Source organism: Pseudorasbora parva, chromosome 24 (genome assembly GCF_024679245.1).
Source record: "Pseudorasbora parva isolate DD20220531a chromosome 24, ASM2467924v1, whole genome shotgun sequence".
Taxonomy (NCBI): domain Eukaryota; kingdom Metazoa; phylum Chordata; class Actinopteri; order Cypriniformes; family Gobionidae; genus Pseudorasbora; species Pseudorasbora parva.
In genome coordinates, this window is record NC_090195.1 from 11,253,874 (window position 1) to 11,280,960 (window position 27,087).

Here is a 27,087-nt window from a genome sequence, read left to right on the forward strand (position 1 = left end):
TATAAACACAGTATATATTTATAATGTACATGGATTAGATATCAATCCCTGTTATTTTAGAATTATATATATATATATATATATATATATATATATATATATATATATATATATATATATATATATATATATATATGTGTGTGTGTGTGTGTGTGTGTGTGTGTGCCTAATTTAATATTGAATGAGCTATATTTCTTAGCTTTAATTAATTTAGTTTAATTTTAGTTTAATTTTCAGTGTTTTTGACATTTTTACTTTCTATTTAGCTTTACTTTTTCAGCTTTGGTTTTAGTCATTTTAGCACTTCAACTTATTTATTAGTTTATTTATGTATTAGTTTATTAGTTATTAGCTAGTTGCCAAGGCAAGATTTAACATTTTCATTTAACTATTTTCAAGTTAAAGTTTTTCATGTAAAATTTATATTATTTTATTTAAGGTTCATTTCAGTTACAGAAAATTATTTAATAAAATATGTAGATGTGCATAATGCTTTATGTACTTACAGTAAACCATTTTTTTTTTTACAGTATTTATACCAGCTACCAGCACTGTGTCCTTAACCCCAGGTTGCTGCAGGGGGACTACATGCAAATTCCTCTATATAAAACCATCTGCCAAAATAAATATGGTTAGGGTGGAAGAGAAATGCTAGTTGTCAAAATGATTGAGGAAAATGGCTCGTGTAAATCTTTCAAAGCTCATTGTAATGTTTGAAATGAAAACGTCATTACTGTCTATAAAACATCACTCCTTTTCTTTCACACACATTATCGGGCCCTCACCATCTCCGGTCTCCATGAGTTCGGCGTTGCCATATTTGGGTGTGGTCCGGGGTACGGTGGACACCTGTGGCCTCTCAACCTGGACGGGATGCTCAGAGGTGTAGGTGGTGACGTCCGGAGGGGCTGAGTGATTCTCTGGATTTGGAAATATAAGGAACCACCAAAATGCAGGATGAGAAAGTTCAGCTTAAGCTGTTTTACAGCATGAAAAGGGTTATATTGACCAGAAAATAACCAGCTAGAACTAGCTGATAACTGGTTTGTTGCAGCTAAAGACCAACTTGGCCCAGCATTAAAGGGATGGTTCACCCAAAAATGAAAATTACCCCATGATTTTCTCACCCTCAAGCATCCTAGGTCTGATATGACATTCTTCTTTCAGACAAATACAATCTCAATCACAATAAAAAAGTTTTATTAAAACATTTTCAGGCTAATCAAAGCATTATAAATGGCAGCCCAAGATATAAAGTCCAAAAAAGGGCATCCATTCATTATAAAAGTGATCCATACAGCTTCGGAGGGTTAATAAAGGCCTTCTGAAGCAAAGCGATGCTTTTGTGTAAGAAAAAATATGCATATTTAACACGTAAAATATCTAGCTTCCTCCAGACTGCCTTCCGTATTCAACTTACAAAAAAAACTTAACTGACGTGACGTAGGAAATAGGACTTGGAATGCAAGGAAGAGCCAGGGCATTTTTAATATAACAGAATGTCATATACACCTAGGAATGCTTTAGGATGAGTAAACCATGGGGTAATTTTCATTTTTGGGTGAACTATCCCTTTAAACCAACTATCATATTCCAAAAATCTTTATCTGGTTCAAGTTGGGGATTAGCTGATCATTCTATATTATACATCGAAAAACCAATCCAATGACCAGCTTGAACCATCTATAAACCAGCTGGCTACTGTTTTGCAGCTTATGACAAACTTGGGCCTGCTTTAAACCAACTATCATGTTCCAAAAAAAAATTTGAACTGCATTGTCTAACAGGATTTCAGACCTACCTAGCCTATGGCACACTTGGCACATTGTTTACGAATAAAAGGAAGAGGGTGAGAGGAAGACAGGAAGTGATTTTGAGGAAAACATACACGTCTCAGAGAGAGAGTGAGACGGATGGAACTCAAGAGACACAGAGGAAAGCTTTTTCATCCTTTCCTTAATTACAGTCCCTTTTACTTCCACCCGGTGAGTCCGCTGGGCTTCTCTCTCGCCGTTCACCCTCCCTCTCAGATCATAAATTCTCAGCTGTCTACGGCCTCTTTCTCATTCCCCTCAGCTCGCTCCTGAAACGTCTCTCTCACATTCGGTGCCCTTGGCTGCCACATATTACTGTTATGATATTCCTACAGAGTTTGTGCAGTCTAACGTCGAGTAAATAAATGTCACTTTCCTTTTTTGTACGATTTCCAATGGCAGATGTCAGTGGGAGAGCCTTTCGCTAAAAGCTCATAAAGAGTCACAAGTTTCCTTCCATTTCATCCCGCACTCCAATCAAGCCGTTCAGAGAGAAATAACTAACGTGTGTAATTTCAACACTGGGAACGAGGAGAATGCCAATGAGGCAGCACTATTTCTCCTCCACCATAAAACACCCAAAATGGCCCTAACAGAAATGTCCGCTGTGATCAAGGCCGACAAACTCAAGGCTTTTAGCCGCTTCACTTTAGTTCAGCATAGATGGTTTTCAATGTAATAAAACTTCATGTAGACCCTGCAGTTTTTATCTAACTTATTTGATACATTCATATCAAAACTAGGTAGAGTGATGTATTTCAGTGCATTACTTTATACAGTAGAGAGACGCTTAATTCATAACTATTTCATAAATCATTTTGTTTCTGACTCTATAATCTATATATATATATATATATATATATATATATATATAGAATTATCATGCATACAAATTAATTGAAGTACAAGTCATAAATCTGGTAGAGGTTAGTCAACAGAATGAAGGTGATTAAGCGAGATGCCTCCTGTCTGAGGAATCGTGCCAAGCACAGAAGGGGATTGTGATGAATATGACTAAAAAAGGGCACGACCCCTGGTCCGGGCTTCTACCCACCATCAGTACTAAGAGCCTCACTCCTACTCTCCCTCATCTCCAGGAGGGTTGGGTAGAAAAATATTGATGTGACTACCAGCGTGGTTCAATTCACGATTGAATGATCATTACCAGTGTAGTCTGATTCTTGAACAAAGGAATCGGTTCCTTTTAGCGAATCTGTACCATATAAATGACTCTTGTGAGCTGGTCCTTATACTGAATCAAAATATACAGCATGAACAGGGTAGTCCGAATCATGAAAGAATGACTCTTTTGAGCCTGTTGTTTATAGTGAATCAAAAGCATAAAGCATAACATGTAGCTCGATTTCCGAATGAATGACTCTTGTCAGATGGCTCATTTTAGCAAACCAATAACATACATTACCAGCCTCGTTTTGAACAATTGACTCTTATGAGCCAGTTCTTTTTAGTGTCTCAAAAACAAGCAGTGTGACGTGTAACTCTATTCATTAACAAATTAATCTTATGAGCCGGTTTGATTTTAGCTTATTAAAAATGTGCATATGACGTGTATTTTGATTCTCAAATGAATGACTCTTATGAGCCGTTCTTTTACACGATTCAGAAACAAACACTGACACCAGTCACAGTGTAATCTGAATCATGAGCAAATAACTCTTAAGAGCTGGTCCTTTTTTTGTGAATCAAAAACATAGGGCCCTCTCATACCCCAGGCACAATGCGATGTCAGGTGCGACGCAAGTGTTTTTTTCCTAGTTTCAGCCAGACCCAGTTATCTTTTTTCATGTCAAGCGCCATATTGTTTAAATAGCAAATGCATTCGCCTATTGGCGTGCTGGTCTGAAAACGCGGTGTTCAGGCACATTGTTGGCAGGTCGCTATTTTGAGGCAACTGAAAATGACTGCGGCATTGACCAACAATAACCTGGTCTAAAGTCTATAGCGCAGTATTTTTTGTGTTATTTAAAGGGTACGTTAATAATATGCACCTATAGTTTGCAGCAGCACACAAACATTTTTAAATATTAAAAATAAAAGGATTCTTCTCTGGAGAAGTGGGTCTTTCTGCTCTCAAATTCCGCCATGTAAACAGTGAATTCGCCATGGTTCAAGCGCAACAGGCTTTGAATGGGAGATGAAACTCTGATTGGTTTATTGCACGTTATGCCCGAAACACACCCATTAATCATTAAGGAACTAGGTACAACTCTTTTAGAACATGCATATGGCGCGCTGACTGTTTCAGCATATGGCACGCTGATTTCATCATTAAACGAGCAAAAGTGGATTCGGACACCCTAAGTGCACCTGCGGGTTCAGACCATGCACTCAGATCGTTCAAATAGGGCCCAAAGACTACGATGTGTAGGTCGATTCTCAAATAAATGACTCTAAGTAGGTTCTTTATAGCAAATCAAAAATAGTGTCTTGAGTGTAACCTGATTCATGAACAGATGACTTTTTAGTGAATCAAAACCATAAAGTGTTCTTGAACAAATGTCTGTTATAATATGCTAATATAAATGGCTGCTTAATTGTGAATCAATAACATACAATGCGACAGTGGTTTTAGTGAACCAAACACATGCAGTAGAGCGCAACCAGAATGGCTTGGTTCATGAAGAAACTATTCTTAGGAGCCATTTCATTTTAGTGAATCAGTAACATACAGAAGGACCAGTGGAGCCTGATTCCTGAATCAAATAACTCCTGAGCTAGTTCTTTTAAATAATAGTTCAAAATGATAAGTCGCTGGGGTCTGAAGCATTTAAAGCATAATTGGAGAGATTGTATTCCATTTGTAAGAATATGTAAGCAAAATGAATATCATAATTGAAATACACCTAAATTGATTGGAATCTAATGAAATCAGATTCTGAATCAAACTGACATGAGAGCTTTGTAAATCTGAATCGAATCTAAATTGACAAATCAATCTCCAGACTCCCTCCCTGCCACATATTCAACCTTCCTGCCTTGTATACTACCTCATCTCCTGCTTCATCACTGGCCTCCCTGCCTCGTCTCCTGCCTCTATCATCAGTGATGAGTGTATGAGAAAACACCCAGCAGCAAGAGTCCTTACGTAACAGGCTGAAAATAACTCACATCTAAACTCTCCCTCCTTCTCTCTCTCTCTCTCTATCTTCACCCCACCCCCTGCTCTTCAGTGACACGGACACTAATGTGCTTGAAAAGGAGTTTCCTCAAAGCCCAGAGGTGCTTGCAGTAGAACAAATAAAAATGACGTCTCGTGTCACGTGAGGGAACCTGCTGGCAAATCTGCGTCACTGAGACTAGAAAACCCCAGACAAACAGAACCTTTCTAGTCTGGGGAGATGCATGAGAATGAATTTTTCAATAAGTTTTCATTCATAATTACATTAAAATTAGAACCTTTTTGGTTTATGTACTGTTCAAAAACATTGGTACACTTTATATATAGGCTAAGCAATTTATCAAAACACAAATATAAACTATCATTGACACTATACCATTGGTCGGTAAGATTTTTTTTTAATGATTTTTGAAAGAAGTCGCTTTTGCCCACCAATAGTGAAGACAGTAAAACACAGTAAACACAATAATATAGTCATTTAAAAGAAATGTTTCCTCTTATAACATATTCTAAAATGTCATTTATTCCTGTGATGGCAAAGCTAAATTTTCAGCAGCCATTACTCAAGTATTCGGTGTCACATGACCCTTCAGAAATCCTTTTAATATGCTTGTTTTAAACTGTGATACTTTTTTTTCAGGATTCTTAGATAAAGTTCAAAAGAATAGAAACTCAGAAACATTATACATTTCTTTCAAAATATTTAATGTATCATTGTGAAATAAAAAAATCTTACCGACCCAAAACTTTTGAACTGTGCATGACAAACACGTGCTTGTGTTTCAATGAGGAAATGATTTCAATGGTTAAAAACATTTCAACGGTCAATGCAAATAACAACATTTAGAGAAATAATCATGCATATTTAATAGAGGTAGTGGCAGGTAGCACAAAACACTGACATTTAAAGCAACAGTGCACACAAAAAAGATATTTACTCATCATTTACTCGTCGCCATGTTGTTCCAAATCGGTTTAACATTCTTTTTTCCGTGGAACATAAAAGAAGATATCATGCAGTATGTCTCCGCTGCTCTGCTCTTTTCTATGCAGTGTAAGTGAATAGTGACCATTTCTCACACAGTTATCATATGGCTTTAGAAGACTTGGCAAATAAAGTGTCAAAGTTCTATGGACTACCTTTATTATGATCGCTTTTTTTGTTGTAGCCACCGGTCACCATTCACTTTCATTGTATGAAAAAAAGGCAGTGAGAACATTAAAAAAATGTCTCCTTAAGTTCTCCATGGAAGAAAGAAAGTCATACATGTTTGGAAAGTTTGAAGGGGTGAGCAAATCATGACAAAGTTTTCAATTCTGAGTGAACTGTTCCTTGAAGAACACACTGTAGGGAACAACAACGATAAGCACATAGAGACAAAGAATGGACATCTAAAAGCAGACTGGAAGCCTGAAAAAACAGCATTTCACACTTCATAATTTAATTAAAAAACATAAATATTTAGAAAACACACAAGGTACACAGTCACTACTACTCACAGATAGAGTATCTCAAATTCAACATCACAAACAACGTCTCAACTGTTGTAAGAGAACTGCGCTCACGTAATTGTACACACACAGAAGAACTGACGTTCAGACACATCAGGTCATAAAACTCACAGCACGCAACTCCAAACACAAACACACCAAGGGGGCCCGTCGTCCCCCAGACTCCAGAGAGAACCACATGGAGGACACAAAGACGGTCTGGATGATTGGAGGAAGTTCATGATGTAAGTGTGTGTGTGTGTGCTGCATCAGTTAGTATACTGACCCTCCGACTCCAAGGGTGGCGGCCAGAGAAGATCTGATCCGAACTCACAGGAGCGCCGCAGCGAATTTCCGTTCTCTGCTACGCCAAGCATAGTTTTCCTTTTCAACGAGAGGTGAGCGATCGGCCCTGGATGGGGAAGGGAGGAAGGGGGGAGAACCAGAACCTTAAGAGCCGTCCGCGTCCTCACTGACCGCAGGGATGGATGGGCAGGAGGGACGGGGGCTGATGAGCCGAGCATGGACTGTGCCATGTTCCCAACAGAGTACTGAGAACTCTGGATATCTTGCATGGAAGGGGAAGGGGAGGAACGGAGGAGGTGGGAATGATTGAGCATTCCTACAGGAGCACCCACACTGCCATGTTTCTCCCAATGGTACGAGACAAATATGTGAAAACGGGACAAACGAAGCAATCTAGGAAGCGCTTGCAGAACTTTGTTCCTGGTCCAGCGTGTTTAAAAATGTCCTAGAGAGACATTAGCCATCCTTGCTGTGTTCCTAAATATGCACTAACAATGTTCTGAGAGCTCCGAACACGACCGAGTCTCTTGAGGTTGGCTGTCTGCTTTTAGATGGTACCACAACATTATCATGTAGGAGGACAAAGAGGAAATGAGAGAGAGAGAGAGAGAGAGAGAGGGAGAGAGAGAGAGAGAGAGAGAGAGAGAGAGAGAGAATCGAAAGGCTCTTTTACACGGTGACCACGTACTCCCAGTTTATTTTCAAGGTGGCAGAGAGGAGGCAGCAAGGATAGCTTGCCAAGATTTCGTGTCATTGACCAATCACAATATTTTGTGTCAGTATTCTCCAACCAATCATATTGCATTTAGTTTTAATGTTTTTAGCCACTTTCAGAATTGATGTGTCCAAAATCTCTCCCTGCTGCCCACACAGTGTGAATGAGTAAAAGAATGAGTGATCTCAGACACAGCAAATGTCTGCCCACCGATCACATTTATTTCTATTCATGGTTTGCCTATTTTATAGCCCATTTTATTTTGTTTCAAGCTCAACGAAAACAGCCTGGTGTGTTGGTCTCCAGGCCTGGTCAAGCTGTTAGCTAAACCAGCTAAGACCAGCTTAGCCAGGCGAGCAGACCAAGAGCGATAACTGTAACTGTTTTAATAATCCTTTTTAATTCTATGAGAATAGCGTCCACACCACAACTTAGAAGATAACGACATAGAGGAACGATATTGTTGGACTCACTTTCAGAATGGTAAAAAATTGAAACATTAGCTAATCAGAATGCACCCGACAAGGCCTGTCACGATAACTACTTTTTGTTTTGCGATATATCGTCCCAGAAATAATTGTGATAAACAGTATTGTCATTTTAAGACATTTAATGCCACTGAATATATAATCCTAATATATCAGCATAATAATGCAAAAAGACCTACACACTTTCAAATGATAAGCCTTTAATTCTTTAGATCATGGAAATGAAGGGTAAAAAACACATTATCATAAATAATAAAAAATATACACTATAATGCCTCAAATGGCAGCTTTTTTTCATCTGTCAATAACCGCTCTGTGTATGAAGGAACAGCCTGAGAAGCACTTTCGCCTCCGTCATGGAAAACATACAAGACAACAGCACAATCCAGTAAAATGTTGGCGACATTCATTATTATGTAAACATAAGGGCCGATATATTTTTAATCACAAAAAATGTACATATATTGTGCGACATATCGATATATTACTGCGACAGGCCTACACCTGACTTTAAAAAGCTCAAGGGCCCTATTTTAACAATCTGAGCGCATGGCGCAGGTGCACTTATGGTGTGTACGAGTCCACTTTTCCTAGTTCAACGACTGAAAAAAAACGGTCGGCACATGGTTCAAAAAGGTTGTACCAAACAGAGTATTATCGCTTGCACCATGGCGGATCCGTTATTTACATGGAGGAATTTGCGAGCGGAAAGACTGAACGCTTCTCCAGAGAGGAATCATTTTATTTTTTCGATAATTAAAAATGTTTGTGTGTGTAATAAGCAAAGTGTACACACGTTGTGCACCCGTCTGTAGGTGCAGATTAGTAACGTTCCTTTTAAATAACAAAAATAAAAATACTGCACTATTGACTTTAGAGCAGGTTTTTGTTAAGTCAATGGCTGAGTCGTTTTCAGATGCCTCAAAATAGCAAAGCACCAACAATGTGCATAAACACACCTCCTTTAAACATGAAAATGATAACCGTGTCGGACTGAAACTACCAAAAAAGATTGTGCTGGGTGTATGATAGGGCCCAAAGTGTTTAAAGTGGTAGATGAGATACCTTCAGTGTGCGCTTATAATAAACAAAACATTGCCTGTTCGTGTGGACGCCAATGAAGTTACAGTTATCTTTATAGGTATTGTTGGTGTAAACGGGCCTTAGACCAGAGACAAGCAACAACAAAAAATGGCAGGATTTTTTTAACAGGGTATGGTAATTATCTATATCTTATATGAAACAACGAATATAATATTTACAGTAATCACTTGATTCAGAAATGTTTTGGCTCGCTAACTGAGCTAAAGTAGAAGCAGGAAACATTTGCCACCTCTTGTGTGTATGGAAAAGTGCTGGTAAAATTAGTTGCCTATAGTGCACCGTGTAAAATACCCTTAAGAAGAAACAAAATGGTGAACGTGGAAAGAATTGAGGATAGAGTGATTAGAAACACAGAACAGGAAGGAAAGTTGATACAGGAAAAGGAAACTGAGGTAGAACGATGCGAACCAAATCGTGAGGGGAAATAAAAAGATATGAAGGGAGAGAGGTAACAGGACAGTGTGAAAGAGATGAGTTCCTATCTTCAGACATTAAACTGCTCCACAGGGCACTCCTACATAATATCATAGCTCTATTAAGACACCAGAGTTCATCATTTAGCCACAGTCTACAGCTTTAAGCCCTCTGGATACAGAGGGTTCGTGAGGTTTTTGAAAATGAGCCGTCTTACTTTCACTGGCCTCTGAGTGGAGGAGGGGCAAATTGCAGTAAAACTCTTTCCTCTTCCTGCTGCGTTCTCTGTTTACATTTAAAATCAGCTGGATGGATAGATTTAACATCTGTTCAGCACAGGCTAGTCAGGAGAACTACTTTAAACAGACAAAACGGGGAGGTGTAACAGACTCTGTGTTGACTGAATTGTCACCTTAGGGCTCAACAATAAAGGTCTTTTCTGCTGGTCCGGTCAGGCTAGTAGATTTGTACACAACAACAAAATATATCTAAATAAAAAAAATATATATATAATAAATTATGAAAAATATGAAAAACATAATACACAACAATAGTAAATATTAAATTAAATTATAATAATAATAATTATACAGGCTAATACATGTGTCAGAAAGAAGTACAATTTTCTTTTTTTTTTTTATTAAATGTTAAGTTTTTGTGTCTGTTGTTTAAAGAAAATTCTACAAGAAAAATTAGGGATATAAATGCATCCATAACTAATTGGGTCATGAAAAGATAAAATCAATTGATTTTAAGCATTTAATCTTATTTATTTATTTTAAACATTACGGAAAATACATACTTTTTTAAGTTCTTTAAATAAATTATTTTATAATGATTATTTAGAAATGTAATTATTTACAATAATATATCATTTATACTTATGTTTCTAAACAATAATAACATGAAGTTACAAATTATATCTGTAATTCCATGACAGCTATAAATTCAACACACTTCTGCCGGTAAAAAAAAGCTTAGCTCACAGTGATTTATGATTTGACCCATTCTAACTGATGCTGCAATAATATCATAAATCACTTGCACAATTATGACACATACTTGGTGACATAAATAATCAGAATGTACAACGATATCTAAATTAGCACAGAAAATGTTTTTGCTAGCAAGCTATAAAAACACAAACACGTGATTTACAAATTGTGACAGTCTTGTTCTCAGTCCCAAAATGCACTCAAACTGGTTGCGGACCATCTTTATTGTTGAGCCATGCGGACAAACATTGACTGATTTAATAGTTAAACCTCCGAACACACGATCTCTGAAACGATTACCACTGAATCATGTCAATGACGGCAAGCGTGGTCCAACGACAGCACAGATATATACAATAAGGAGCAAAAGAAGGTGCGGACAACACACATAGGCGAGTGAGGCAGGGTTTAGAAGCATGGCAGGAAATTGTGGGAGTGAGTGGCTGAGGGATAGATGTGGAAGAGGAGTTTGCTGGGGGGGGTGTTACCTGATTTGCCGACATGTGCTTGAGCCAGGACGTCAGCCAGGCGCCCGGCCGCACCGCTGCCCCCACTCTGCGTTGATGACGAGGAGGAGGAGGTGGTGGAACCCTGGTGGATGGCCCGGCTGATCCAGTGCTCCATGCTGACACTGCCCTGGCTGGAGGTGGGGGTACCCTCACCCTGGCCGCCCTCCTCCTCCGAGCCGGACGAGGTGTCTGTCAAGGGGGGCAGAGAGGAGAGGGGGGAGAGGCCTAGTGAGAGTCACTCAGACCCACTCAACACTCAGCCCAGAAAGTGGACAAGTGCAATTAAAGTCAACACGAAAAGGGATTTGCAACCCATTGGAAGGATTTTAGAATAAAAATTAGAAAAATGTATATGTATATGTATATATATATATATATAAATATATAAATATAAATATATATTATTATATATTATTATATATATATTATTATATTATATATATATATATATATATATATATATATTTTTATTATTATTATTATTATTAAATGCATACATTCACATACAAATAAAAATACATGAATGTATATTATGACATTATATTACATTGTTTACAATTAACAATTTAATAGAATAAAGTTGTTTATGTCCTCACTAATATAGAGGGAAAAAATCAGGTCTCCAATTGAAAATTTTCTAGTGACTAATCACATGTACAAATTTTTTTGGGCCAAATTGAATTTCTGTGAATTCATTTGGACACTTGATTTTGCTTTTTTACAGTGTGTGTGGTTCAGATATTCCCTACATTATGGGGACAAAATGTCTCCACAAAGATGGCAATATCCAAAATCCTTACACATTCTTTGGTCCCCACAAGCAAAATATGTTCCTAAGGAAAAAAATCATACTAAGCAATGTTTTTAGAAAATGTAAAAATGCTGTTTTCTTTGAGGGGTAGGTTTAGAGGTAGAGTTTGGGGATGGAGGATAGAATAAAATATACAGTTTATATAGCATAAAAATAATTACGTCTATGGAATGTTCTAATAAAACTGGAATTTCCAATGTGTGTGTGTGTGTGTGCTTGTTTTTGTGAAATATCAGGACACAAATGTGTATAATGACATTGGTATGACATGAGGACATTACCCCATGTACCCACTTTTTAAAATGCTTAACTCATAACTCATACAGAATTCGTTTTTTTGAGAAAGTAAAAATGCAGAATGTTTCCTGTGATGGGTAGGTTTCGGGGCAGTGTAGGGGGATAGAAAATACGGTTTGTACAGTATAAAAACCATTACGCCTATGGAATGTCCCCACATTTCACAAAAACAAATGTGTGTGTGTGTTGCATTAGTAATATTTAGGTTTAATAATAACTAACTCTATGACAGCAATACATTCACAAACAATTTTTCTGGAAAATAATATAGCTCACACTTATTTGTTATTTTCGACCCCTTCAAACTGAACATTCTGATCACAAATCATTCTCGTAATTTCCAATCAGTAAATTAATTTGATTATGAAAAGTGGGCGTTCAACAAGTGAGCATTTTAGACAGGCCGCACTTCATACAGAAGTAGCCTAAAACAATATAGCTATTGATTACCGTTATTACCGCCTACACAGCCTAGATGACTTTAGCTGAAAACATTGTTTCAAAAGTGGAGCAAAATAACACTGAAACCCATTGACATTCACTGAATTGATTTATGACAAAAAACTTCATTTTTGGGTGAACTATTTTTTTAAAGCAAGTACGAGTCTGTTTATTTTTGATTTCATGTTGACTTTAAATGAATGCTGATTTAGAATCAGGTGTGAAGCTCACCTGGGGGGGTGTAGGCATCCATAGAGGTCTGTACCACTAGAGATCGTCGTTTGGACGGCATTGGAACGGCCATCTTCCTCTCCTTGTTTTTGGCCAGCGCTGCCTGTACAGCTTCTGTGTGGACATCTGAGGATGAAAAAAACGAGAAATGAAATGAAGTGAATCTGTATTAACTGGCCCATGACCTCCAAGCTGGTGTTTACAGTGACGTGGACAAGATGAGTCTCACTGGCTGACGGTCGTAAGAGTGTGTGATGAGAGCCAAGCCACTACCTCCAGCCCTTCTGTGATCTTGCAATACTGACTCATCTCAGTGTGTGCGTGTGTGTGTGTTTGTGTGTGAGAGATGGTTGACTGTACGTTGTACCCACGGCTGCACTCCTCGTGCTGGCAGAGTCACGGCTTCTAATAATCCAAGCTGTTATTTGGACTCTCTAATGAGATACAGAACAACATATTCCATCAACACACTGACTATGTTTAGAGTACAATAATATTCCGATGCGAATTTGGTTATTTTCATGCGATGCGAATTATGGTTATTTAATTACCGCTGATTACATGTAAACCACAATATCTCAATGGCTGGGGAAATGTAAGTGTCTTTTTCAGAATAAAGACATAACCAGAATATAGAACTTAATAGGGGAAACGCTATTCATGTAAACATTGTCACTGACTAAAAGTCATTAGGGTTGCATTGCTCTAACAACTGAATGGCTAGATCGGATCTTTACAGGAAGTGATGCGCCGATGCTGGTGTTCTCTTCTAAAAGACAACTTGAAACAGAATTTTCAAAAGCAATTAACTTCCACAATGACAAGTTGGATGATGGATGGAGCTGATATTCTAAAGAGAAAGTAGTTTCATAGACTAAGAATGCACATTGGTGAATCATACACGATAAGACCAGAAGCATTTATTAAAGGGTTAGTTCACCCAAAATTGAAAATTCTGTCAATAATTACTTACCCTAATGTCGTTCGACATCCTTAAAACCTCTGTTCATTTTCAAAACACAAATTCAGATATTTTTCAGAATGAAGATATTTTTGTTGAAATCTGATGGCTCAGAAAGGCCTTCATTGACACCAATGTCATTTCCTCTCTCAAGACTCATAAAAGACACTAAAGACGTCGTTACAAAGCCCATCTCACTACAATAATTTTATGAAGCGACGAGAATAGTTTGTGTGCAAAAAAAATTAAATAACGACATATAGGTATGGGCCAATTTCAAAACAAAGTTTCGAACCGTTATGAATCAGTGAATCGATTCAGGATTTGGATTGCCAATGTCATGTGATTTCAGCAGTTTGACACTCGATTCATGAATCATGAATCGATTCACTGATTCATAATGGTTTGAATCTTTGTTTTGAAATCGGCCCATCACTATACAAGTTGTTATTGATTTTTGCACACACAAACTATTCTCTTCGCTTCATAAAAATGATTGTAGAGCCACTGCAGTGAGATGGGCTTTGTAACGACGTCTTTAGTGCCTTTATGGGTCTTGAGAGAGGAAATGACATCGGTGTCAATGAAGGCCTTTCTGAGCCATCGGATTTCAACAAAAATATCTTCATTTGTGTTCCGAAGATTTCCGGGTGTCGAATGACATTAAGGTAAGTAAGTAAGTAAGTTATTGACAGAATTTTCATTTTTGGGTGAACTAACCCTTTAACAAAGAAATTATTAAATAGGGTCCTTTTTGATTCCATCTTGTCTTTAAAGGGTTAGTTCACCCAAAAATAAAAGTGATGTTTATCTGCTTACCCCCAATACATCCAACATGTAGGTGTGTTTGTTTCTTCAATAGAACACAAATGAAGATTTTTTTAACTGCGACCGTTGCTGTGTGCCAGTCATATAATCATGTGAATGGGTAAGGCTCTATGAGAGCAAAACATACAAACAAAAAAACATGCTTAGGCAACGTGCACAAAAACCCTGCTGCTTCTCACGACACATTGATTTATTAAGACACCAACCGATCGTTTTTTGTGAGAAACCGAACATTATTTGTTATTTTTTTACCTTTTTTACCGTTTCTAACAGAAACCGATCGGTTGTTGTCTTAATAAATCAATGTGTCGTGAGAAGCAGCAGGGTTTTTGTGCACGTTGCCTAAGCATGTTTTTTTGTTTGTATGTTTTGCTCTCATAGAGCCTTACCCATTCACATGATTATATGACTGGCACACAGCAACGGTTGCAGTTAAAAATCTTCATTTGTGTTCTATTGAAGAAACAAACACACCTACATGTTGGATGCACTGGGGGTAAGCAGATTAACATAACATTTTCAGTTTTGGGTGAACTATCCCTTTAAACCCCTCGACCTATCCAAATAAACAAAAACGAAATGTGAATTTATTAATTTAGAAAACTTGCCTTAAATTTACCATAAATCATACAACCTTCTATGGTAAGGAAAAGCTCGATAATGCTGTGTCTCATGACAACTAAATCCTATTTTTATTCTTTCATCTCTTTCATGAACATTCAGACAAGACAGAGATGGATTTAATTTTAATATGTGCAGCTCATAGCAGATAAATCTGTCTTATATACATATTATATATCAATGTTTGTATATTTGCCAATAGGGAGGAGGCCAGTGAGATGGATAAACAATCCATAATCACAAACACAAATACACACACTGTTTATGATTTAAATAAATTACATTTTAACAGGCTCAATGTGTGTGTGTGTGTGCGTGTGTGTGTGTCCTAATATTGTGGTGGTCCCCCTTTTGCTGCCAAAACCGCCCTAAACCGTCAAGACATGGACTCATCTAGACCTCTGAATTTGTGCTGTGGTATCTGGCAACAAGATGATAGCAGCAGATCCTTTAAGTCCTGTAAGTTGTGAGGTGGGGCCTCCATGGATCGGACTAGTTTGTTCAGCACATCCCAAAGATGCTCGACTGGATTGAGATCTAGGGAATTTGGAGGCCAAGTCAACACCTCAAACTCACTGTTGTGCTCCTCTAACCATTCCTGAACCGTTTTTGCTTTGTGGCAGGACACATTATCCTGCTGAAAGAGGCTACAGCCACCAGGGAATACCATTTATATGAAAGGGTGTACATGGTCTGCAGCAATGCTTAGGTAGGTGGTACGTGTCAAAGTAACATCCACATAGATGACAGAAACCAAGGTTTCCCAGCAGAACATTGCCCAAAGCATCACACTGCCTCCACCAGCTTGCCATAGTGCATCCTGGTGTCATGTGTTACCCAGATAAGCGTTGCACACGTACCCGGCCATCCACGTGATGTAAAAGAAAACACGACTCATCAGTAGGCCTGTCACGATAACAAATTTTGCTGGACGATAAATTGGCCAAGAAATGATTGCGGTAAGCGATAATATTTTCTGAGACCATTTTCATCTAAAATAATGACAATGGCATAAAAATGCAGGTACACCTTTTCAAAGATCAATAATCTTTCATTTCTAATGACTATTTAACACAAAAAATGGTAAACATTTCAAATAACCACAATAAATGAACAAAACAACCAAAAACAATAAAAACATGGACTCTCAGTCTGTTTAAAAAAATGCATTTAAGTAAGTACCAAAAACAATAAATAAAATGGATGAAAAGTGCAATGGATGATTGTGTTTTAGGTCCATATTAGGGTTCACAAAACCCACGGTTCGAATCACAGTTTTAGGGTCAACGTTTTCCGTTCTGTACGGTTCTTGTTGTTTTTTTTCTTTTAATCCAGAAATACTTCAGCATATGATATATTAATTATCCACAATTTAGGATACAGTATAAAAAAAAATTATATCATAGCCTAATCATGCACAAACTGAACTTGACCATCTCTGAGGAAAGTGATATTTTGATACAGCAAGAGAGAAGACATTGATGACATGCTTTTCATTTATTTGGCAAAAAAGGAGAATGTGTGTTGCTATCTCTACAGGACTTGTGTGCCTTTTTAGCACACAAAGATTGAACTGAAGAATTAACCTGCGTTTATCAAACTTCAGTGTAGCTTTAAGCCTTGTTTATACACGACGTGTCCGCTGGTGCGCGCGGCAAAAATGACGTCGACGCGGAGTGCGCGAGACCCCATTTCGCATGGCGTTGTGCACGTCAAGTTTCGTAAGTTTGCGTGTGGCTCCGCAACCGAAGAGCCATGAGTTCCAGACGAATCTGCTGGCCGAGAATGACGTCTCATCACGCCACACCCGGTCTGCACGTCAAGTATAAACACCTCCCCAAACGGACGAGGCGCACGTAGTCAATGAGAGAAGCATGCAAATGGCAATTATCGCGGCTGGAAAAATTATCGAGCTCATTTTTTTTATCCTGCGATTAATTGATTTATCGACTATCGCGACAGGCCTACTCATCAGACCAGGCCACCTTCTTCAGTTGCTCCGTGTTCCAGTTCCGATGCTCACGTGCCCACTGTTGGCACTTTTGCCAGTGGACAGGGGTCAGCATGGGCACTCTGACTGGTCTGCAGCTAAGCAGCCCCTTTCGTAACAAACTGTGATGCACTGACACCTCAGAACCAGCATTAACTTATTGAGCAGTTTGAGCTACAGTAGTTCGACTGTTTGATCGGACCACACAGGGCAGCCTTCGCTCCCCACGCTTCAATGAGCCTTGGCCACCCTGACACAGTTCAACACTGTTCCTTCCTTGGACCACTTTTGATAAATACTGATCACTGCAGACTGGGAACACCCCATAAGAGCTGCAGTTTTAGAGAGTTTTGGAGATTCTCTGACCCATACATATTAAATATATAGTAGCAAATAGCAAAATTATCTGGATTTAGTTTAAGAATATAGTAACTGACATTTTATCCCTGAAACCCTACAGTGGACATAAGTAATTTCAGAATGAATTAAAGGTGCCCTAGAATGAAAAATTGAATTAACCTTGCCATAGAGAAATAATAAGAGTACAGTACATGGACATCACATACTGTGAGTCTCAAACACCATTGCCTCCTACTTCTTATGTAAATCTTGTGCATGAAAAACACCACAGAAAAATAAGTGATTCTCAACATAACGCCACCAGTGACGTAATCACTGGGGATCATTTATATGCACGCCCCCAACATTTGCATCTGTCCAAACATGTTCATTGTCAGGCGGAACTGACGGAGCCAAAGCATCGGGACTGCAGGTAAACAAGCGACACTCGAGAATAAGAAAAACGGCATCTCTCATGGGCAAACAACGTCATGTTCCAGGCTGTGCAGGGGACGTGAGGGCTTTTTCTACCCTTCCCACAGATAAAAAATATCAACAGTTATGGTTGATGTTTATAATCCGATATAATCCGGGTTGTAAATGGACCTGTAAAACTGTATCTAGACAATTGTTGCCCTTAAATAAGCTCTATGTAGATATCAGAGAACAATTTAACATATTGTTTCAACTCATTCTAGGTCACCTTTAAACAGATTTAATCCCCTTAAAAAAATAAAAAGATGTTCCAATACAGCCATTGAGAACGCGCTTCTTTCTCTTTACTTGCTGTATAACAATTATTGTGGTACAGAAGCTCTGGCCAGCTACAATATTTCCCATCTTTCCAGTGTAAGAATCATGAGGGATCACTCATTGCACTGCTGGAATAAACTCCCGCTGCTGCCCTGCCGCGAACTCACCTGATCGGTAACGTTCATCACGGGTGCCAGAGGAGCGTCTGCGGTGGTATCGTGAAGCGGAGGAGGGCGCCATGGGTGGCCGGCGCTCGTGTGCCATGGACGCCTCTAGCCCTAAAATGACAGAGAGAGAGAAAGAGAGGAAAAAATTACACGTCTCAGCCAGACACTCATCATATCAACCTCATTGATCTCTTTCTGTAACGCTCTCTCACACAGACGGGCTAAGAGAAACCCTGATTTGATCTGGTTTTAATCAACGTTGTCTTCTTTCAATTTCAATCTTGTCTCACTTTAATTTCAGTGTAGTTTTTCTTTCTGACATGTTGTCAACCTTTTTTCTTTATGTCTCATCCCTTCTGACCCAAATGTTTATTGGTCTCTGATACAGAAGTAATTGAGATGCACAATATATTGGCATTAGACAATAAGACAATTATTTTTCTATGACAAGATACAAACATGCCAAATAATGATGTAACCATTCATATATACAGTACTACGGATGTCAATTTGAACCTAAACTACTTAAATCCGAAGGTGGGGTCTACTAAGCAAATGCAAATGCAAGGGGGGTTCTACTAAGTTATCACGTTACTTAACCAATACAAAATAACTAAGCAATCCAAAAATTAGCCATTTCAGCATAGACACAGCCCTGAGTGATAAGCAGGGTCTGTCATTTTTATATCATCGCTGTAGCAGCTTGAGTTGTATGATGTCTGTGCCAAAAAGGCATTACAAGTGTTGTGTTTTGGGATGTACCAATACACATTAGAGTGCATAGAGTTACCAATCTGAGTCACTGAGGACATTGCGGTTAAATTTCATTTTCAAAGGAAATGTCCCAAAGAAAATCACTAAAGTCATATATATTTGTGGCAAACATTTTGCGCCAGACTGCTTCAGAAACTCTTTTCAATGCTTTCAAAGAGTCTTTTCAATGCTGGATTTTCAAAAAGGTTGAATTGAAAATATGTGTACATGCATTTATTATGCACAGGGCAGTCAGATGACTAAACATATAAGGCTGAACACCGCTACTAACAGTTTCTGACATATTCAGTGAGTGAGATTGTCCTGTTTTGTTGTTGCCAGTAGCTCTTGATGCTCAGAAGGTGGCCAAGGAACACCAGCTCATTTGCATTTAAAGAGGCACACACAAAAATGTTATGTTTTTGCTCACTCCCGGCCAAAGTGACAATTTTAAAGGGGTGATTGCATGCAATTTCCCTTTTTTAACATTAGTTAGTGTGTAATGTTGCTGCTTGAGCATAAACAGTATCTGCAAAGTTACAGCGCTGAAAGTTCAATGCAAATGGAGAGATATTGTCTTTTAAATTTATGGCAGTTTATTGCCTACAAAATGGCCGGTTTGGACTACAACGAGCTTCTTCCCGGGTTGGTGACTTCATAAACCCTTCCTAGTCACTTCTGCCCATAATGGTAAGGGGTGTGGCGTTTCCAGACAACCTGTGCTCTCTCTCTCTCTCTCTCTCTCTCTCTCTCTCTCTCTCTCTCTCTCTCTCTCTCTCTCTCTCTCTCTCTCTCTCTCTCTCTCTCTCTCTCTCTCTCTCTCTCTCACACACACACACAGGGGACATTAGAGACATGCTTTACATCTTGTAAAAAGGGGCATAATAGGTCCCCTATTATGACAGACCTTAAGTTTTTTCAGTTCTACAGAGCAGAGATTTTTTTTATTTTAAATCTGTAGAGCTTTCTGCTGAGTTCTGTCGCTGTAGATTCCATGTGGGCCATTTATAGACTTTCCATATTTGACAAAATGTCTATGCCAGTGCAGCCCTAATTGAGAATAGATAAAATATTTAATTCCAGGCACACACAGCAGTGATTGGTCCACAATGACTCATATATCAGTGGCTCTTGTGATGAGCCAGCTCTATTCTGTTCTGTTGTTCTTTGTTTTCTTGGATTCTGAGCGGAGAGCTTAGCACCACTCTGCTCCTCCTGGCAGATTTTAGGACACGTGAGACAGCCCAGGTTGTGCACACCACACAAGCCAAGAGCACCGCGTGCAGGCCGGAGAAATCAATTTTGGCCCCGTGCAGACATAGCCGAAGACATCAGCCGGTGGATTTATTCATTCAATAAGGCAGAAGGTGAGACAGCAGGTTAAGTCAGAATCATACACCAGCTCATGCAGCGGAGGATGTGATTTTCTGACTCAAGTACAATGAACACACAGTCTTCCTCCTACTAAAAAGCCAAAGGGTAACAGACGTTAACCCAATCAGTATTGATCGGTGACTAAGTACGCCTGTCATTTAGTCGAAGGCAGTGGCGGAAACGATCTCTGCTATGTGCTTGTAACCTGATGCACTTTTAAAAAAAACTATGAGACACACACACAATCAGGCTGGGCACTGAGAGAGGTGTCACTGTGCCACGTTCCCTTGCTCCAAGACATAAACGACTGATCATTAAACTAGTTCATGCTACCACAGGACTGTTAAATAACACGAGATCCCGCGGGAATGGAGCCGTTGCGCTGAGTCTGGCGCATGCCGCTCTTCACGCCACGATACATGCTTTGTGCCTGAGCATGATGTCATGTATTTTTTTTCACCGGGAGCCAGACTGGGAATACGCGGGCTGCCTGTTGCTATGGCAACAGAAGCCTTGCTAATCAACAATGCAGCCAGACATGCTGAGCACAAATCAGACCTTCAAAAGTTACATGAATTCTTACCAAACTCTAAAAGCAGCATTCATTTTGAAAGTAGGTCTGGGTGATAAAGCTAAAAGAGAATATCTTATTTTATTTCAGCCATTTGTAGATATCTATTTGCTTGCAAATTGCCTTTAAAAGGGTGACTTTAAAATACATAATTGTGACTTTAAAATACATAATTATGACAAAATGCCCATTGTTTGCAAGTATTTTCATAAGAAGAGTCTTAAATTAGTTAAATAACGTCTTAAATGAACTTGAAAAAGGAAAATGAGATGTGCTTTGAAGCAGCTAAATACAACAGGTGCTGTAATTTGACTGACAAATTTACAGCACTTTATCTTGGCAGATAAAGTCATTATTTAGATTTTTTCTGCGCACAAAAACCGTTCTCGCCGCTTGGTACAATTATTGCACAGCCACTGTAGTGAGATGGACTTTGTAACGAAGTCTTTAGTGCCTTTATGGGTCTTGTGAGTGGGTCAGTGGAAATGTACTGAATGCCAATGGAGGCCTTTTTGAAGCCTTTCTCAGCCATCAGCTTTCAACAAAAATATCTTCATTTGTGTTCTGAAGATGAACGAAGGTGTTACAGGTGTCCAACGACATGAGGGTGAGTAATTAATAAAATAATTTTCATTTTTGGGTGAACTAACCCTTTAAGTGAACTTAAAACAATCTTCAGCTAAACCCATTATAAAAAATGTTATATTTACCAGTAGCTTTCATATATAATCAATGTGCAGAAATTAAATGATTAACTTTAATGACAGACATCCCAGCACCTGTTGTATTTAGTTGATGCAAAGCACATCTCATTTTTAAGTTAATAAAAATTAAATAATTTTCATTTTTAGGTGAACTAACCCTTTAAATTAAAAGTATTTTTTAAAGCCTATTAAATGTTAAAAATGGTATCTTTATTACACTGTAATGCTGAACGTCTATCATTAAAGGCCCCATTCTTCGCGTGTTTTCGAAGCTTTGATTATGTTTACAGTGTGCAATATAACGAGTTCATGTTTCGCGTGTAAAAAAACACAGTATTTTTCACACAATTTACTTATCTGTACAGCGCTGTTTTCTCTGTCCTAAAAACGGCCTGATGATTTCCTTGTTCTATGAAGTCCCTCCTTCAGAAACACGTAACGAGTTCTGATTGGGCCAGCGCTTCCCGTGTTGTGATTGGACAGCAGCTTAGCGCACTTTGCCCGGAAAGGTCCCGCCTCTTACCATAACGGGGAGATGCAAGAGCTGAATGCGCGCTCTTCTCCACGCCCCCTATTTTGCGTGTTCTTGTGGGCGGAGGGTTAGTCAACAAACGGTTCTAGTGACGTCATTACATCCCTGCACTTCCTGCTGTAGTCCAAACCGGCCGTTCGCTGTAGGCTTTGAAAGGGAACTTCTGTTAAATAAAATATCTCGCTTGGCATTGAACTTTGAGCTTTATAATTTTACAGGTATTATTTATGCTCTAACAGCAACATTACACACTAACTAAAGTTTGAAAGATGGAATCGCAAAGAACGGGACCTTTAATGATTTTAATTAAAGTCATCAATCACTTAATTACAGAAAATTTTGTTTAATTAATTTGTTTTAATCGATTGACAGGCCACTAATATTTGAGCATAAACACTAGTTTTTTACACACACTAGGAGCTCCATGAACATTTTTAAGAGAACCAATTTTGAATCAATTTGAACTGATTCATGGAACACGCTTATACTTGTCGTAAAGTCGTAAAGCATGAAGAAATTATGAAACTAGTCTAAATATATTGTGAATACTGTCTAGGATAACTAAATTAAAGAATAAATCATCTCATGGTGGGGGGGGGCAGTTTTCTTAAAATATTCTTCAATAGCAAGCAATTACTTTACCTAGCTCTTCCTTTTAATGATGGCGCGACACTTTTAAAGACTAATGCCATATGAAGCTGGAGACACTAAATGCAAAGCATTTAAGTGCACTTAAATGGGTGACTGGGTTGATCAACTGAGGAACGATGTATTGAAAAGCCACACTACAAGAAACTATTGATTTCTTTCTCAGTAATATTCATAAGAGGAGGTTGTTTCAGTTCAATGAAATGAGACGGGAAAAAAAGTTCTAAGCACCTTTTATGAAGCTCTTGAGAAGAGCTTAGAGGAGCCTCTTAATTCTGGTGCCTACAGTCACTTATCAGCTTCTTTTAAAGCAGTACTGAAGAACAAGCGGGCAAATAGACTGATTAAGTCTGGAGCCGGACCGGGTTATGGATGGCCTCGCCTTCCAAATAAGATTTTCACAGTAAAAAGACTAAATAGAGCCGTTGGAACTTCAGACTTTAAGGCGAAATCTACACTTTCAACCAATTCATATTTTATTTTCACCTTTATCTGGCAAAGATTGCATCTTCTTCCAATTTTTCCACATTTGATTTGGACCACTTTCAAATGCATTTCTAAATCGGATATCTGATCACGTGACCTACATCTAAACACTCCTATTATTACTTAGGGTGTGAACAAACCTCTAACTTTAAGAGCTACGGACATGAATGATACTTCAAACCATACAAGTTCTCTAAGAAAACACATTTTTACCTGTCAGATGATAAAACAGGCAATTAAATTCCATATGCCTGTACTAAATCCATATGTATTGTGTGTGTGCAACTGCATAGTGATGCGGCCTAGGATGCCCTACAAAAGTCATTGCTTGTTTATGTATGAGAGAACGACTGTGAAATCCATCTGCTGAGATCTCAAGGCTTAGAATATTAGACCACAGGAAACTGATTCCCATTGCAGTTTTCAGGATGAGAGAAAGAAAGGCAAGCCCATCTGCTGTAGAAAAGCGGGTTCAGTCAGCTGTTTAAACCTGTGCAAATGCAAGTCTGTGGGTACAAACGCATTCTGTGACCCTCTAAATGTGAGGTGAGAGTTGGGGCTCTTACCTGGAGGGTGTGGCAGATACGCTCCAAGCAGTTTTGACCTCTTCTTCTCGTATCCTTTCTGAGTGATGTCACCTGCAAGAGAAAGGGAGCGTCAGAAAACGTGCAAACAATGTTCATAAAACGAATAAATCACATTCGCCTCTTGGCTTGAGCAGATTATAACACTAAACCAACACCACACCTCCTCTTTTAGTCAGGATATCCATTTTTGGTTTGTTTAGGTAAGGTGTTTATGGGCAGATCTTTGAGGAAACCATCCGGATGGTGTGGGTGACAGAGAGCACACCCTGCAATGATTAATGTAACAAGGTTTTGCGACTTGTCACAAAGCATTAGGTGACTGGGCCGTCACATTTGCGTGGAAATTAAGAAAAGATCTGGTGCATAACGAGAGAGCGACGGAGACTCGACAAGTGACAGAATAACTAAATGAGAGCGCAACAACGAATCAATAGTTTTGTTACAAAACCTAGCAAGCTGCCTTGTCGTCTGTTGTCTACCTTTTAAGTTAGAATAAAAGACAAAATAACTTATTTCAGATTTTTAACTAAACACGGATGTCTGGCTCCTGCTAATCATACCCACATGTGTTTTTCTTGTCCAAAAGCTGGAAGAAATATTTGGCATTCCTTTTTTGATACTTTTTCATATATATTCCTTGAACCATTTCCTCTGATTGCTATCTTTGGTGTCCCAGTGGTTCTGGATGAACATACAAAAAAAGTATGCTGATTGTCCAGCTCACAAATTTTATTGCACAGGAAGTCTTCTAAATCTCCTCCCATTTTCTCGTGGTTAGAAGATTTTTATGTCTTTTCTACATATTGAAAAAAATTAAGTTTGCACTAAGAGGTTCCAATGACGAATGTTATAAAAACGTCTATTTAATTTCTTTAAGAATACACAACTTATCTTTGCAGATTTTGATGTAGATGTATTTTTTAATTAACATATGGATACATCTCTTCATTCTTTTGTTTTGTTTCATATTTTCATGTGTAATTGTCTAGATGCAGGATTGATACTTAATTTTATTTGTAAATGTTTGTGTTAAAAAAAATATTATATATATATATATATATATATATATATATATATATATATATATATATATATATATATATATATATATATATATATATATATATAATATTTCTACACCCTTTGTATATTCCAATAATAATGAAAAAAAAATACTGTGTGCCTTTTTCCTCATTCTTGTTTTACCCCATGCCTTGCAACCTAAAATAAACCACTTCTACGATTTATGTTCACACAAACACACACACAAAAACACAAATTGCACAAAAATCGCACTCTTACTGTGCAGTGCAAACTATTTTTTCCAACGCAGTCTGTTGTTAGCATGGTGCTATGCTAACAATGCAGAACTAAAAAGCATTTATTTGAAATATTTTGTAACAATACAAAAGCTTTTACTTTCACTTTTAATAAAGTTAATGCATATTTTTTTCTGACTGACTGAGCTATGCATTCTGGGACTGCATTCTCAATGAACTACACATTCATATGTATTTTCTTTCAATTATAATAAGGCCAAAACAAGAAATCTTAAAAGGCAACATAATGCTGCCTACCTTTTGGATCCATTTTCAGAACATGATTCCTTAAAATACAGTTGAGGTAGGCAGCTCAGTATGTTTTGGAACAAAGCTAATCTCATTCTCCTCACCCTTGATACCTTATTAATCAACACACACTCTCCGCTGATGTGATCTAGTGACCGTCCACTGTTTGGATCCTTGGAAGGACAGGAAATAGTGACAGTGAAGGCTGTTTTCCCCTAATATACTCTTTAACAGCCCAATAAAAGTGGCTGGAGGCTAAAGGCTTGATGAGGAGGAGGACGAAGCGGGCTTCGGGATGAAAGAAAAGCAGAAGAAGAAAAGGAAAAGGTTTTTTTTAAAACAGAGACTGGATGATTCATTTCTTCACACCCACTTGCCGCCAATCAAACCGCCTTATGTGGTGGGTTCTGCTCAGGAGATTCATAGCATTGCTTGTCCTTATCTCGCTTACTTATTCTTTGCTTCACACACACACACACACAGAGCACTTCCTCTCATCGTCTAATTCTCTCCTTGTCCTTCCCTGAGGGACGAGTCCCTCATAAATTTTGACACCTCTGCCTAAGTCTGTAACCATTAAAAGCAAGAAAAAACGAGAGTGCAGCAGCCTCGGTCGTGAAGAGAGTGGAAACGAGGGCGATAGGAATGACAGGCGGCTACCGGACAGTTATCCTCCAGGTGTGTGACACACCGCCATTTAATCTGCTGGGGGTGTGACGTTGGCAACAAATTCCGCGTACTTGGCAGCTGAAGCCGAAAACATGTTGTACGAAACAAAGAGCAGCTGTCAGACTTGTTGCGTATGCTGCCATCTCTTATTTTCTGCAAAATTATACAGACGTGCAAACAAAATCAAGAGATGTATGGGAGACAACATTTTACTAATTAGCGGTGCTGTCAATAGCAACCACTATTATTATTGCTCATAACCACAGCTGAGGATTTGAACAAACCCTAAATCGTAAGAATTTAACTAATCTGGCTTCATTTGTGCCGCGACATACTTCTAATGGGTTAGAGGAACTTTTAGTTGTTCTCCACAAGCAATATGATCTGGAGAAAGAGTGGTATGTGCTTCAATGTTTCTGCTGACAGATTTATATGACATCCAACTCCTGTGAGTAACATCACACACCTTCAAAAGACAACAATCATCTCACATAGTCCAAGACGACAGGAAGAGGCCAAGATCAACCACACTGCAGAGAAAGACGAGCACTGCGGGTCCAAATAATGTTTATCTAATTGAATTAAAAAGCACAGCCATCAAAACATCTCTGCACAGGCATCATACAAATTACTGGAGGTAGCCGCATACCTCCTTTTCATTAGCAAAGATCTAGCAGAGTTTAAGATTCTCTAAATATTTAGTTGCAAATGCTTTAAAAAAACAATTGGAAAAGGATATAAGCAAAGTAATACAATTTAGTTTTAGTTATTTTCTGTTCTT

At 38.4% G+C, this 27,087-nt stretch overlaps 1 protein-coding gene across 10 annotated transcripts in view; it reads right to left on the bottom strand.

Annotated features, from left to right (window-relative positions):
- Positions 1-27,087, bottom strand: part of dip2ca (disco-interacting protein 2 homolog Ca) — a 139,870-nt gene that overhangs the window by 49,911 nt on the left and 62,872 nt on the right. For 5 of the 10 annotated variants that reach the window (XM_067434676.1, XM_067434673.1, XM_067434674.1 and 2 more), the window contains exons 2-7: positions 24,049-24,120; positions 18,415-18,525; positions 12,756-12,881; positions 10,955-11,200; positions 6,731-6,856; positions 786-920 (exon numbers count right to left, since the gene is read on the bottom strand). In XM_067434676.1, the coding sequence (XP_067290777.1) occupies positions 786-920; positions 6,731-6,856; positions 10,955-11,200; positions 12,756-12,881; positions 18,415-18,525; positions 24,049-24,120 (816 nt within the window). The remainder of the gene's footprint in view (positions 1-785; positions 921-6,730; positions 6,857-10,954; positions 11,201-12,755; positions 12,882-18,414; positions 18,526-24,048; positions 24,121-27,087) is intronic. The other 5 variants (XM_067434678.1, XM_067434677.1, XM_067434681.1 and 2 more) reach the window with 2 other exon arrangements.